Consider the following 15282-nt stretch of genomic DNA (forward strand, 5'->3'; position numbering starts at 1 on the left):
CTCTCCGATTTTCTTCCTTGAGCCACTATTAAGAGAAGTAAGTATATGGAACAAATTCTGTATTTCTTTTTATGGCAGATATCCAGCTCTCACACATCAAACCAAAATAATTGAATTGTACACAGAAGAAGAATGTGGGATTCGAGGATGTTTCTGAAGTAGAGAATCCCATCTTCACTGCACCTAACTGGCAATCCTGATGCCCTTTCTGTTGCCCCACACAATGTTAACTCTGAAAGATCAGTGCAGAAACCAGTTTCTGAGATGGGGGAAACTCTCTTTTACAGGCTTTTTTCTTTTGGTGTTTTTTTTTGTTGTTGTTTTGGTTTGGTTTGGTTTTTTTAAAGTTTCACTACCCTCAGACCTTGCCTATATGTATGGGATTGCATGCTTCTTTACATGGGGATACCTTTCACAGTAAAAGAGAGTATGGTCTAGGATATATTGTTAGACAGACATTAGAATTTCCCTTGTAGTGCAGAGAATCATTGTGTTGATGAAATTTAAAATAGTTTTGATGGAGATTATTAGAAAATAGGATAATTATTTCTAGCAAGTAAGAAACAGGAACAGTTGAGAGGTGAAAAAACAAGTTACTTTCAAAGAGAAGTCCTTGGAAATTAAAAAAAAAAAGGAGAAAATAAGTAGGACGTGGGAATTTCTTATAAACAGAAGCTTAAGAGTCGATTACTGTTCCCCACATGTAGTCCTTATTGTTCCAAGGTTCATAAACTGGCAGTTTTAATACTTTTCTGCATATGTAACTTGTCAAACATTTAAAGGATGGTAATCACCTTTTATTATCTCAAAGCCTCTTTGACAACTAACTTGAAAAAGGAAGCAATTTGAATTAAAGAAGTTTGAGGCAGTTGAGGCAGTTATTCTTGAGACTTCTAATAAAATAAGTCTGTTTACTTTTCTAAACATGGCAATGAGACTCAAAAAAAAAAAAAAAAACCAACTCCCCCCCCCAAAAAAGAAAGTACTCAAGTTCAATTTACGTGGAAGAAGCTAGAGAGCTATTATTGCTTCTACCTATCTTTAAACAAACCTGCTTGCTTTTATGAACAAGTTATCTAGTTCTTTCTCATCCACAGTCAAAAAAGAACAGATGTCAAAAGGAAATTTTATATCAGTGATGTTATTTTGTACTTTTGCCAGCTACAGCCCACAACATTACTTTGGGTACTATAGACAATAAATACCTATAAGTATCTTCTGGATAGGTTTTTTGTACATAGTCCTGCAATTCCATCTGTGCCTTCTCCTGGAATTTTTCTATTTGGGTTGAACTGGTCAGACCAGGGTGATCTAAAGAAACAAAACATTTCTGTATGTCGATTGTTTCCCTATACATTGTGAAATATATGTAGTTATAAGATTCTTGCATTTAATTTCATTTAAATATTTATTTTGTATTGTGATGTTTAACATGTTAGCTGTATAAAGGAAACCACTCAATTGAACATTTGCTTCCTGGCTTCAGAATTAGCTTCCTCACTTTTCTCTCTATAGCTGTGTGTATCCACAAGAAAGTGGAAAAAGATTAAGCCTGTAGGTATGTACCAGGCAATGACACTCCTAGTTTATGTCTCTAACCTTGCTTTTTAAAATGTTTGCCTCTGTGATTTTGATTAACTATGCTGACTGAGCAGTATCTAGGGTTGTTTTCTTGCCAGATCAATTTCTTGACCTTCCCGAGTCTGTCTCATGTTTTAATTCCAGCTGGCTCAGCTCCTCAAAGTCAGTCACATGATCAGAAAAAAAACCAGAAAATACCACCTATCTGACTATGCCCAAATATCTTCAGTGTTGTGTTCCAACTGCTCTTCCCTTGAAAAGGGACAGAGCTAGCTTGAGTTTGGAGAGTTTCTTGCTCCTCCAACTTGAATAAAAACCCTAATAAACCTAATCCTAATAATATAATCTGCAAAAAAAATTTCAAAAGCTAATTCAGGACACCAATATCTTCTAATTAAAGTAAGTCTTATCACAAAGAGAAAAAATAGTATCGATGCAAAAAAAAAAAAAAAAAACACCAACCCCAAAACCCCTGATAACAAGATACTCCTTGTATCTTGTTAAATTCGAAGTGGTAAACACCTTTGAATTAAAGTAAATAATTTACATTTCTGAGCAAGAGTTTCCCTTTCGTTCAGCCTATCAGCAGTTTTAAATTAACCTTTCTGTGTCCTAGGAACATTTCTCCACCTTTGCTGAAGAGACTGTCACTTCACATTTTTTTTAATGTCCTTACCTTATCATTCCAGAAAATCTCAAGTGTCTTCTTTGAGTAAATCCTCATATCTCATAAACACTGTTGATCATGCTTTAGTTGTCTGCTGTCATTTTTTTGTTAACAAATGGAAGACAGCCTGTTTACATTTAGTTTCGGAGATTTTGTGGAAGTTCCATATAAAATACAGTGGTATTTCTGCTCATATTTCAGCGATGCCTCTTATGAGTGTATTAAAAATATTAAAATTGAAGCCAATTTCTTTTTGTCACTGTAAGAATATATTTCCTCTAATACTTCCTGCCATTTACTTCACTAATATTGCTAGTACACATCCCAGACAACTTATTACTCATAGATTCTCAGCTGAAGATAATTGAGTCTAGAGTTCTAAGGTGGAGTGTACAGGAAACACTTGATACATTGGAACTGTAAATAACATGGATACATTGCTCCAAAGTTATTTTTTAAAACACATATTATTTGTGATAAATCATTATGGAACAATCATTTTATCTGCAGCTTAACAGATCAGTCTCATCTCAAGACACTAGTCTAATTAAAAAAATTGCTAAAACATTAACATATTAATGCTTATTATTTAAAAAGTTATGGTTACTAAATTCCTTACCAGGGCTAAAGAGGACTATAGCTTTAAGGTATGCATATTCATATCCATCAATATCAAGTTTGGCCATGCTGTTACAGAACTCCTGAAGTTTCCAGATGTGTTCCATGACTTGCTTTATTCTGTCTCCAGAAAGTTTATCTACAAAAAGATATTGTTTGCTATTTCATGTGAGCTCAAGTATCTGATATAGTAACCAATATCCTTTTATAAAACAAGTGAAGTGACATTTTAAAGTCTTCTGTGTCATTTGCTATCTTAAAACCACTTAACATAAAGGATGGCCTGAATGATTATGGAAGTGAAAATTTATAAAGCTGAGTGAGACACAGGGCTAGCAAACAGAATGTTATCTCTTTTGCATAATTTTGCCAGTACAGCATAATCAGCAATACCAATCTTATTCCAGTGATGTACTGTTCTGAGCAGAGACTCTCAAATTATGGTGAATTATTCTACAAATGGCTAGACTGATTCCAGGAACAAACAGAAGCACAAAACAAATGCTATCATGCAATCCTAATTTTAAATTCGAACAGTATTGAGTTAGCTTCTCCAGAAGTGAATGCAAGAGCAGTAATGACAGTGCTATTTTTTCCTCTATCTGTACTTTTAGAAGCAAATTTTTCATTTACTGTCGTAAATAGTCTTTTTTCCTTCTGATGGCATAAATTCACTCACATACATGTACACAGATTCTTCCATCATTTGAAACATCACGTTCCTTATGTTGGCTTCGTATTCTTTCTTAAAATGTTGATCTTGTATTATTTGTGGATAAGTTACAATTGAGTGGTATTACCTGCTCAGCTAGGGAGGGAGAGATTTCTATTTTGGTAAATATACCTTCTCTCTGACTGCGTATCTGCAGACTAGTCAAAGAATGAAAACCTTAGAGATTACAATAAGACAAATCTTTGAATATGTAATTACTATTATCAAACTTCAGAGATAAGTCAATTCACAAGGGATAAAACTTTTTCTTGAGAAACACATTAGAATAATTTTATTCCAGTCATGATCTCTTAACATTTCATATCATTGTAACTTAAATATTTTACCTTTGTCTGTACAGCTAATAGTGTATATGATTGCTCAGACCCATGTGCCTTAAACTGAATCTTTGATGTAATTTATGATTATTTTACATATTTTCTGAAACTGCAATAAAAAGATTGAACAGAAGAAATATTTTTTGCACAATGTCTTGAAATAAGAATGAAAGCATAATCTACATTTCTGAAGCACATGAATTGTGATATGAGTTTTTAGTTACTCACGATGGATCAAGATAGACATAATGTAATGTTTTTATTTGTATATTAAGTGGGAAATGGTGCAGAAATAGTCAGGGAAAGTGAACTTGAATTCCAGAGTTTCCAAATAGCCTCATCACTAATACGCTTCCTAGATAAAGTTCTGGAAGTTCTTCACTTTGTTTTGAATTTTAAAGTTATAATACACAATATAATATGATAACTTTGCAGAATAGATAAACAAAACAAATCATCAACAAACCATAATAAAACAAATCATCCTCTTTTCTTGGCCAGTCTCAGGTAACATGGTATGACTGGAAGTACAAGTTGTAGAACAAATTTATTTTTTTCTTTTTTGAGACATGGGAACAGAAGTGGAGCCAGCTTAAGGCTGTAATAGCCCCACCACTTACTCCTCCACAAACTCATTGCCTGGGGTGTAGATGGAATAGAGAGCTCTATTTATTCTGACAGAGATATAATTAAAAGCCTAACTCTGTGCAGAACATATAATGTGCACATTTCCTTGTTGGTCTTTTAAACTCTCGCCTCTCTCTCTCTGCAGGAAAGGCACATTAGTTTGTTGTATTTTGAGGGCTGTCCAGGCTTTCTTAAATTACAAGAAAAAAAGAAAAAAACCCCAACCTTATATTCATTATGAAAGCATACTATCCATTTAAGAATCAAATTTCTGTGTAATTTACTTTATGATAATGAAGCTAATAAAGTAGAATAAAACAAATGTACTTTACTAGGACTGAAGGTTATTACACATTTTTTCCAGATTATCTACTTTTGTACATTTTATAGTTCTACAATCAACTCTTACTCTCCTCAGTAAAAGCCTGTTTTCCAATTTTTGCCGTGTGCACAATAATGGCACCACAAAAATCATCAAACAAATTGGTACCAAATAGTATTCTGTAACTACTTTTAACTCACATTTAAATTTAAGTTAGCTTTCATGTAATGTGCTGTGTTTGCAGAGTTTAAAGCTGCTAGTATTGTTTTTTTCCTCCTATTAAAAATGGAATGTTATTCTCACGCTAATCAATCATATTGATTGGGAGCATCCTGAAAGAAAAGAATGAAAAAAAGGCATCCATAACAGATTATCATCCATTCTAGATATAGTCACCATTATCAACAGGCCAACACTGAATTAAAAAATAAAATTACATAAATCTTCGTAAGAGTGTCAAGAAAATAGGTTGTTTAATGCTTCAGAGGGTACTTCAAAATACATTAATCATTACTGCATTACAGGAGTATCCAAAACCATTATACTTGCAAGAATATTCTTGTTGTGATACTTGGCAAATGCTATAGTTTTACACTGCAAAGAGGAGAAGGAAAGTTCTGGAAGGAAAAAATTCTGGTGTGGTTTGGAAGAAGACATCATTATTCTAAGAGGGGAAAAAAAAAAAATTACATCTGGATGGGAGGAAAGCTCTGTGAGCACACCCAACTTTAGGATGTACTTGTCTTTCTCTATACTGCCAGTCAGATGTAGAAGACAGGAGAATATGTCCTCCAGCCTTATCCCCATTTCTTCTATGGACACTTCTATCCCACAGAGATCTCTGTGAGGTCAGTGCAACAAAAGTTGTAGATCACCAGAGGAAAGGTAATTATGCAAGAGAAGGCTTCTCCTTCCCCTGGATCCTGGGGAACAATTCTGCCACCGATTAGGAAACACCTCATGAGAAATGTTATACAGATGTCCCTGTAGTGTTGGCAGGACTGAACACGTATAAGAATCACACACTGAAAACATACCTTCCTGTATGCTGTTCTGGAGATGGTTGACAATAGCTGCTAGGATAGTAGACAGACTCATCACCTGTGCACACTGTGCCAGGCCTAAGGTAAACAGCTCGTTCCAGCAGGCACGCACAAGGCTTGTATTACAGTCCTGCCTATAAACAACATAAAATCAAACAACTGTATGTAGTTTTCCTATCAGGCTGGTATTACCCTATGTGTAATTATGTTATTTATAACAATTAATAATAAGGATTAACGTATTGCAAACCACTTTACTAAAAGGCATATATTAGCACATTACAAGTATTTCAAAAAGCAAAAAGAAGTGATAGGCCAGCTACAGGAAACCATTTCAGGTTATCTTTAAAATAGTGCTCACCAGTTCTTTACCAAGATATATTTCTACAAATTAAATGCTTCCTTTTGACTCGGCTTTAGCTTCTGTAACCGCAGTAATATCAGATATTGTAGTTATCCCTTCCTCCGCCATCTTCTATTTTTTTTCTTCAAAAAGGATAATATTGCATAGTCTTCACGCATTTTAAAGAATTCATTAAAAATTAAACAATATCACCATTTAAAAATTCAAAATAGCTGGAAAGTGTTCAGATCAGTGCTTAAATTCATTAGAAAGCAAACTGTTCAACAGAGTAAGTCCATTTACCCCAGAGCTTGAAATGCAGGTATGGACCTAGCCCAGTGCATAGAGAGGAAAAGTAGTCGTGATGCTGACTCACAGATGTAGTGTACATTAAGGTACTCTGGCATTGGACTGGGCATTGTCAGCTGCAAAAAAAAAAAAAAAGTACAGTACAATAGATATAGTTCAGACATAAAACAATTTTTATTATCGATGAAATAACCAGCGAAAACTTTCAAACTACTTTCATAGTCTGTCATAAGGAACTGTGTGACAAGAAATTATCAAAGGAAAACTGTACTAAATAACTCATTACTACTGTCTGGGAATGCAAAATGGGAATAGGAGACAAGAAATTATGTGGGAGAGAGCCGAAATGCTTCCTTTTAAAATGTTTTCATATTCATTTAATAATAATTAAAAATTTCATTGCTCTGTGGAGTGTTGGCTAGCATCACAGTGCTATAAAAGATCTTTTAAAACTTCTTAAAAAGAAGCAAAATAAAATCTAAATATCTAAAATGGGAAAGTCATGTAATAGGAATCTACAATCACAAAACACCATTAATGGGAACAAGCAGGTTATGAAAAAAGTTTGACTACATTAAGTATTACTTATTTCAGTAATGATCTTTGTATTTCTTGAAACTACGATTTGATTACAGCAAGATGAACACCCTTACTGTTTCTTGCACACTGTTTATCAACATGTGTGTTTTGTATTCAGTTGAAGCTGAAGCATCTTTAAAATGTAAGACCTTTCTCAGTGGTCTAACCATAAACATCTAAGAAGGCACTGTAACCTCTCTTTATATGAAGGAGCCTTTTAGATTAAAGTTTTACACTGTCTAGAATTATAAATGAATTAAGCAAGACATCATACTATATGGATGATATGGAAAGTGATTATCAGCAGCACTGCAAAGTGAAATAAATTTTAAAGCACCCTTCTGTCCATGAAAAGGTCTTACGAAATAACACCTGTACTCTTTAGATACAGCATGCAAGAGTGAAAATTGTGTTAGAAGCTTTGTAATAGCAGATGTTATCCCAGATTATATTGCCAAAATTAAATATAAGAATAAAGAAAACATAGTAAACTAATTTTGGGTTATGTCTTAAGTGTTACTTTGTTTAGTAAGACAATTTAAAGAAGCACATACCTTAAATGTGACATGTGTATCTGTAAGTAGGGGTCCTTCCACTTCAATAATTGGTGTTGACTGATCTCTACTGATTACATGAATATTCCCTCCTCCTGTAGGATCCATCCCATCTGCCAAGTTATGAGCTGCTGTACCATCTGTGGTATTAAGTGCTTTAGCCAAAGTATCAAATGCCCTGAAAAAAAAAGTAATAAACAATGAAAGAGTGCTTTCTTACACCTTAAAAAATTCATAGTGGTCAAATTAAATGCTATAAAGCATTTCCACTTAGAGGTAACATATATAGGAACTGTTTATGCTAAGACACAAGGTCAGACTTTTAATTATGTTACAATGTGGCCCCTCTGTACTGTTCGGACATTAATAAAAGGAATAGATCTGCCCATATATCGCTGGTAAAAGATCTCCTCTGTAATGGGGGAACTTTTTACTACTGTAAATCCTGCTCTAATGGTTTTATGCTAGTATTTGTACTAGTAAAGGGGTCTCTTGTGCTTACCATTCACTATCCCCTCCTTTTCACCTTGGAATGTTTAACAGATTACGTGAGGATTATAGACCAGATGCACTGTGGAGAACATCCTGCAGTCCCTGTCCTTGATGTCCAATTTCTTACAACAGTGGAGAATAGTGTGATTCTCTTCTAGACAACATGCCTGAATTTCCTTTCCCTTTAGATGAGCTATGGCCAGACACTCCTGATCTCACAGTATAGACAGAGCCTTAGAAACCTTATGACAGCAACATAAGAGGGCCTGGACTCCTTTATACTCAAGCTGTAGCTGGGCCATTGCCGAAATAAGGCAGTGTAAATTCCCTTCTTATGATAGAGCTTAGATTTAAAGAAGAATTTTGTGCTCCAATTTCATACCAGCGGACAGTATTACGGTATAGTGCTGTTTTGCCAGTATTTTTGTGAAGAAGTTTTGGGGGGAGGTTTTTTGGATTTTTTTTCCTGCTTTAGAGTACAAGGTTGACATAAGTCGAAGTTGCAGTGTCAAGTATTTTTAAGTATCAGTTCACTCACTTGAAGAGTTTAAATAAGACTTTAAGAGTCTGAAGTTAAGCTCCTCTTAAAAATCTTCTACTTGAGAAACAATGGACAGTTTTGAGGCCAAGTATTTTTCTTATTTCACTATATTGCCAATTTATGTTGTCCTTCACCCCACCCACCCCCCAAAAAAAACCCCAAACAAAAACCCCACCAAAAACCCCAACCATAAAAATCTCAAGCTCTGCTGGAAATTTTAAGATTCCATGTTCCTTTTTCCCATTTTTCCCATTAATAAAGACAACAAAGACTTCAAACTCTTTCTACACATTACAAAAAAAAAGTTTGTTGATCTTAGTTTAACTACATTTTCCCTACGTTACCGGCAGGTACTATGGCAGCACAATCTCAAAAAGAAATCTGCAGTAATACAGACCCCTAAAGAACATCGTGCAGGAGAAGCTTCCATATAACAAGCCTATCAAATAAAACAGTACCAAAGTGTTGCTATTCTCAGAGTCTCTTAAGGTCACAAACTAGTCATTTATTATTTTTCTGAGTATGAAATCTGGTCTAGTTTCAGAACACTACATTTGTAACACAGGACACAGTTCTTCACAAGAGGACAACAGCCAAACCTGGATTTCTAAAGAATTGTTTTTTTTCAAAGCAGGGGGCAACCTCTACTGTGTTTGGTGTCACAATGCCAAATTACTTCAATAAGTAAGTGAAAATATACACCATACAGAATACAAATTGCTAAATAAGATGCAAATATAAATGCATACCGTGTAATCTCACTTGCAGATTGCTCTTCTTGTTGAACTTCAGAAGTATCTCCATTATTTAGTGACTCACTGAGATTAGCAAGGGATGTTACAACATTTGCTAGTGTTCCTAAAGCACCCTGGCTTGTTTCAGCCTAAAAAGGAAGAACCGTATTAGTAGATCAAAATTATAGGTGATGTATCATACATAAATTTTTCCCATTTTTAATCTTTGTGTTCTTTTTCCCTTAATGTAACTTTTCCTTCCTCCTGAACACCTACAGGAAAAACAATGGCTCACAATGATCTTTAAATCCTCTTGTAATCATCAATCCTAGCCCCAGCTGACATACCATGTGGGGAACTACCTGTGGCTGACCTTTTGCAGAAATGCAATTCTTTTCAGTCCATGAAAAGAAATCATGTTCCTGTTGATCAGCTTATTACCTCCATTCGTACAGATCTTCAGACTTACCCCAACCTTATCTTCTCAAGAGCAAGAATTATTTGTGTCTATGTACATAGCTAAAATAATCTGAACAAATAAATATATATGTTCAAAACTTAATTGAAAGAATAATACCTTGGAGTCAGCAGCTAGGAGGACTGTACCATCATCCCTGATCAAAGGCTGCTGAATATTCACAAGCATTCCCGGATCAAGAAGACCTGCTGACCTGTTCAAAAGCATAAGGCATCTGACAGTCAATAGTATTTTACATTAATCAGAAGAATGTGTAACAACTTACGTCAGAATAGAAGGGATTACCAATTTTTAAATTAACGATTTAATGAAGCTCAGAGTTTATTCATCAGGACTTAAGTCTTTCTGAAACAGTTTCCAAAAAGTAGCTTGAAAGACAGAAAGACTGGAATGTTTTCCTTTCCTGTGCAAAAGCAATGACAACTTCCCAGACAGATATCCTCTCATTTCCTTTTTATGCTGGTTTATTCTGTCTTAAGGAAAGTTGTTGTCTTCTCATGCTCTCAGAAGTCACTTAATAGCTCTAGAGTTATGCATTAGACTTTGGAGGAAGGCATAACTGTGCATTCCAAGTTAGACATTGGACAGCACTGAAGAAAAAAAGTTATGTCAAGAAAATATATTTTACATTCCAAAATATAGCCATAAACAGTCATGTAATCAAGGTCTGCATAAAATCTCTGCTGCCTTTACTTCTGCTACTTTTTGACCAAACATTCTTTCCCTTTGCTGTATCTAATTTAGGGAGACAGTGGGAAGTCTTTGCAGTTAGCAAGGATAAGTTTATTTCTTACTTATTTAACACTCCAGTCTGCATAACCCAATACAAATGCATGCACGACAGGTTCAGGCTGCAGGGAATTTATAGTTTAAGGGGTCTGAGACTAACAACTAACATTGTGAACCACCACAGGCAGCAAATTATCATGTGTTATGCAAATCTGAATCCTACATAAATAATAGAAAGTCACACTTAATGACTATAATATTGTTTATAGGACTGTAAGGGATCTGTAGCACAAGGAAATCTCAAAGAAGCAAATGTATCTGTGAGCAGTACTTTTGAACAATCTGACTTGCAAACAAGAACACTGAAAAACAATTCTCCAAAAAATTTGCAGCCCAATCTTCCTAACTGCGGAGTCACTTGTTCAACAAAGAATATATATTAAATAAATAAAACCTGAATATTGAGATCCAGTATCTTTAGGTGGTTATTATCCATTCATAAACTAACCGGACCTACAGTTTTAGAAATGTGGTATTTAACCTAGAGTTCTTTTTTATTCTACTCAGAAAAAGACAAATCTTGCCTCTATTTATTATGATACGCATTTCCACACCCACTGCCTATGGAGACAGCTGAGAGCATGGGAACCATCTCAGAATATCTTCCATATAGTAAAAGGAAGCTGCTGTTGTTTTGCTGTTGTTGAAACCAGTCTCTTGGGATCTGAATCAGCAGTCACTGCAGTCTCTTTTACTACCGTCTTTAGGAGAAGGAAGACCAAGTCTGCCATTTGCAGATTTGATTTCAGAAAAGTGCTAACCTGACTGCATCATGGCATAAGCCTACATGCTTTTTGCTTGAATATCACATATTTGCCTTGCCTATGCTTTGACCTGGCTGGACAAGAGGCAGCTCTGAACTGAAAACCACCCAGCTGTACTCAGACATAAAAACCTTCATGAGAAGCAGAACAATCTAGGTTGGTCTTGGTAATGGAAACAGATGATTCATGAATTGGAGCTCTTTTCTGTCCAATTCTTTACAGCAGAGGGGAAAAAAGAATATAGGTGTGCCTCCAAAGTAATACGCACAAATAACCTTAAACAAGACCGTTAAACTGAGCTACTCACCGTGTCCCATCTTTATCTGCCACAAATGTTGGAGTTGCTATTAGAGGGCTTCGTAGATCTTTTCTGATATAGATTTTTTCAGTGGAAGCTGCACAGTTGGTCGGTTTTTCACGTTGCACATCAAAAGGCTTTCTTTCACTTTGAACCGCTACATAAAGATAGAAACATGCAGATTTGAAAGGAAATAATTCAACTGAAAAAGACAAAAAGAAAGTAAAATTCTCACAGTAGGATTTCAGTCTGCACAGTTATGATGGTGTATCAGCTCAGTGCAAAACTGGAAATTTAATATGAAGACTGAAGAAACACAGGCTCCAATTTTACTACACCTGTGATTATGTACATTTTTAACTAAGAAAGTCACAGGTTGATCATTTGCTTTAAGTTTTGCTGAACTGGAATCAAAGCTTGCTATTTCACTGGCATTTAATAAGATGGAACATTCTGCAAAATGTGTTTTCAAATTGTTTATTTTTTACAGGTAAAGCTATACCTAAATGTTAGATGCAGTCATACTCTGGATGAGTCAAAACAGTGCAAACCCAGAACAAACCCAGAAAAAGTCAAGATAGGCAAGTTACGCGAGAGATGCATGTTAATTCCCTGGGAGACAAGTCTGCATGATATGCAATTCACTCACATCCATTCATTCCACCCAGTTAGGGAACAGTGTTCCAAAACTAACCTTTTCAAATTTAAAATATTTCTACTTGGTAACCGGAAGAACATAAGCTCAGTCTCCAACGTGCCAAACAAGTGTGGTAAATCTTTTAATAAAAATAGTAAGACACAGTAACTTTGTAATTTTAAAGGAAGTGAAAAGTGCATCTTTATAATATTAAGATATTATTATTAAACAGATTACAGAAAGTTATCTGGAATCTAAGTCACTAAACTTTACAAACTCCTCTATAGCTTGGCATAACATTTGACTGCATCGATTTTTCACTTGAAAATGAGGAATAATAAAATGAATAAAGGACTATGAGGATAATATAAAGAATTTTTAAAAGTGTTGTACTAATATTAATTCTCACACACTTTGCAAATGTAAGCCATAACATAAATGGAGACAATATTTCTGTGCTATTCATTTTACCAATTCATCATATAGCAGTTATTGCTCTAGAAGATTAACATTACTAACAAGCAAACAAAAAAATTCAACCCTCCTCTATAGCCCTTTTGAATGTAACAGTAAAATACATGGATACGTCTCTCTCTATCCTCATAATCAGCAAGAGTTACTTAGTTCCCGATTTTATTTTTGCTAATATTGTTACTGTCAGCAAAATTTAGCTTAAAAGTAGGTATATCCATTTTGTTGGCTTGGTGGATACATAAATATTAACCAGAAACCTGACCCAATGCCCAGTAAAGTCAGTGAGCATACATCCTAATCATATTTGGATAAGAAAGGTTTAGCTTCTGGAAATGAAGCAGTTTCTCTTGTACAAATGTGTCCCCCTATACTCAGCACAGCATGTGCAAAGCACAACAATCATCACTACAGGTCTGGAGTTCCAGAGTGCAAATACAACAAATTTACAGCTTAAAGTTCTGCCTCCCTTGAACTCAGTGGTTGGAACTTATCCTGCCTAGATCAGAGTGGAAAAAGAGAAGTATTTGTTGCTTCACCTTAAATTCTCCATAAATTTATCACAAAACAACTAGATAATAGGCTTCACGAAGTGCTGGACTGAAGGAGCAGAGGTGCTATAAATTGGAAACAAAATACATTGAAAGAGGTGTTTGGATGCTAGCACTGGAATTGTATGAAGCACTGCATACAAACATGAAAGTATATTGTTTAAAATATGACAGTTTATACAATGCTTTATAATACAACGCTCACAAATGACGAAATTAATATAAAAATTAAAAAAGAAAAAAAACCCCTGACATCAACTACTTTCTATCACTGAATGAAAAAGCAGCAAAAATAAACCAGAAGGAAAGCAGATTCTGAACATTAGACTCAGATTTATGTCCATCCATGTTAAAATATTTTGTTTTATAAACATACACTGTGTTTGTAACATGCATTCTAAGTGAGGCTCTAACTGGGCTCCTCAAAGACTACAGTAGTATGAGACATGATTCAAAACAAATCACTACTGCACCTCAGACATAAAATGGTGATGAAAGAAAGGCATGGTAGATGCTTTGGCTGCCGAAAGTTCTGTTTCCTTCAAGCAACATACACCAAAATGGAGAGAACACACTAAAAAGTGGTAGTCCACATATTTATTATTTGGTAGGCACAGTATCACATTGGGTACTTAACACTCACATTCCATTTTCATGCCCATCTCTAGACATTTCTTAAGCCTACAAAACTGGCAGCGATTCCGATGGTGTTTATTGATGATACAGTCCTGGTTGCTACGACAACTGTAGGTCAAATTCTTCCTCACACTCCTTTTAAAGAAACCTTTGCATCCCTCACAACTGACAGCACCATAATGACGACCTAGGAAACATATATATTGTTATCAGATGGAAATTACTTGTATTTTAGCATAAAAATATTTATCTTAAGCAAGTAAAACATTGTAAAAGTCACCCTTTAAATTTATTTTGTATTCTTACCATCATTTTGGACCACGAAAGCATTGTTAAAGTCTTACAGGATGTTTCTTGTTTACCTAGTGTCAGGGCTTTTTGGTGGGAGAGTGGAGAGAAGAGAGGAAGGCTAAGCCTATTTCTGAATGAGAGACCTGTGAAGTGGTAGTTCCCACTCAGGACAAGTACAGATGCAATTCTATCTGCTATTACAGATTATAGGATACATTAAAAGAATATACAGGCTAAAAGTTTAAGTAATTTCAGAATATAAGTAAGATTGCATTTCAAATTTTGTTGTAAAATTAATTTAAAATTCCTATACATATAAATTCTGGTATTGTTTTAATTACATAAACACTTAAAAAAATAAAAGAAAGCAAGACAGAGAGACAGAAAGGTGTCTTCTCTGTAGCATGAAAGCACAGTCCACTTCCTTGGCTAATGTAGAAATTTTACCTCATAGACTCCTTTTTATTGCATGGATCTGAAACACTGAGGATTCACTTGATCTCTACTTGCCTTTTCTGTGATAGAAGATGATCAAAATCCACCGGGAAGTCTTAAGTTTGTTAGAGAGCACTAAGAAGTGTTTTCCTGGAGCAGGTAGACTTTTCTAGGTGACCTGTTTATTGCATGGTTGCCCATAGCTGTAGGGAACCGGACTAAATGCTTCAAATAGTCTGTTTCAGTTACCAGGAGCCATTCAATCATTATTTTGTCTTTCAGCACATGCCGATTTATTATACACTCCAGTTGAAGTACAAACTAATATTCTTCCAAGGAGAGTTTAACTATTCTGTGTGTATAGATACAAAGCATAATGTTATCTATTTCCATTTTAGACTCAATTGCTTTTGCCACCAGCATGGCTAAAATCAGTTGAAATACATGAAACCTCCTCCCTTCATCCCAGTCA

General features: G+C 35.0%; 1 protein-coding gene across 8 annotated transcripts in view; it reads right to left on the minus strand.

Moving 5' to 3' along the window:
* NR2C2 (nuclear receptor subfamily 2 group C member 2) overlaps positions 1-15282 on the minus strand; it is a 47139-nt gene that overhangs the window by 10278 nt on the left and 21579 nt on the right. For 7 of the 8 annotated variants that reach the window (XM_076346763.1, XM_076346769.1, XM_076346771.1 and 4 more), the window contains 9 exons: positions 14092-14271; positions 11799-11946; positions 10038-10131; positions 9476-9609; positions 7694-7871; positions 6555-6676; positions 5903-6042; positions 2868-3005; positions 1206-1311 (listed from right to left, as the gene is read on the minus strand). In XM_076346763.1, coding sequence (XP_076202878.1) covers positions 1206-1311; positions 2868-3005; positions 5903-6042; positions 6555-6676; positions 7694-7871; positions 9476-9609; positions 10038-10131; positions 11799-11946; positions 14092-14271 — 1240 coding nt within the window. The remainder of the gene's footprint in view (positions 1-1205; positions 1312-2867; positions 3006-5902; positions 6043-6554; positions 6677-7693; positions 7872-9475; positions 9610-10037; positions 10132-11798; positions 11947-14091; positions 14272-15282) is intronic. The other variant, XM_076346770.1, reaches the window with a different exon arrangement.

This window comes from Aptenodytes patagonicus, chromosome 8 (genome assembly GCF_965638725.1).
Source record: "Aptenodytes patagonicus chromosome 8, bAptPat1.pri.cur, whole genome shotgun sequence".
Taxonomy (NCBI): domain Eukaryota; kingdom Metazoa; phylum Chordata; class Aves; order Sphenisciformes; family Spheniscidae; genus Aptenodytes; species Aptenodytes patagonicus.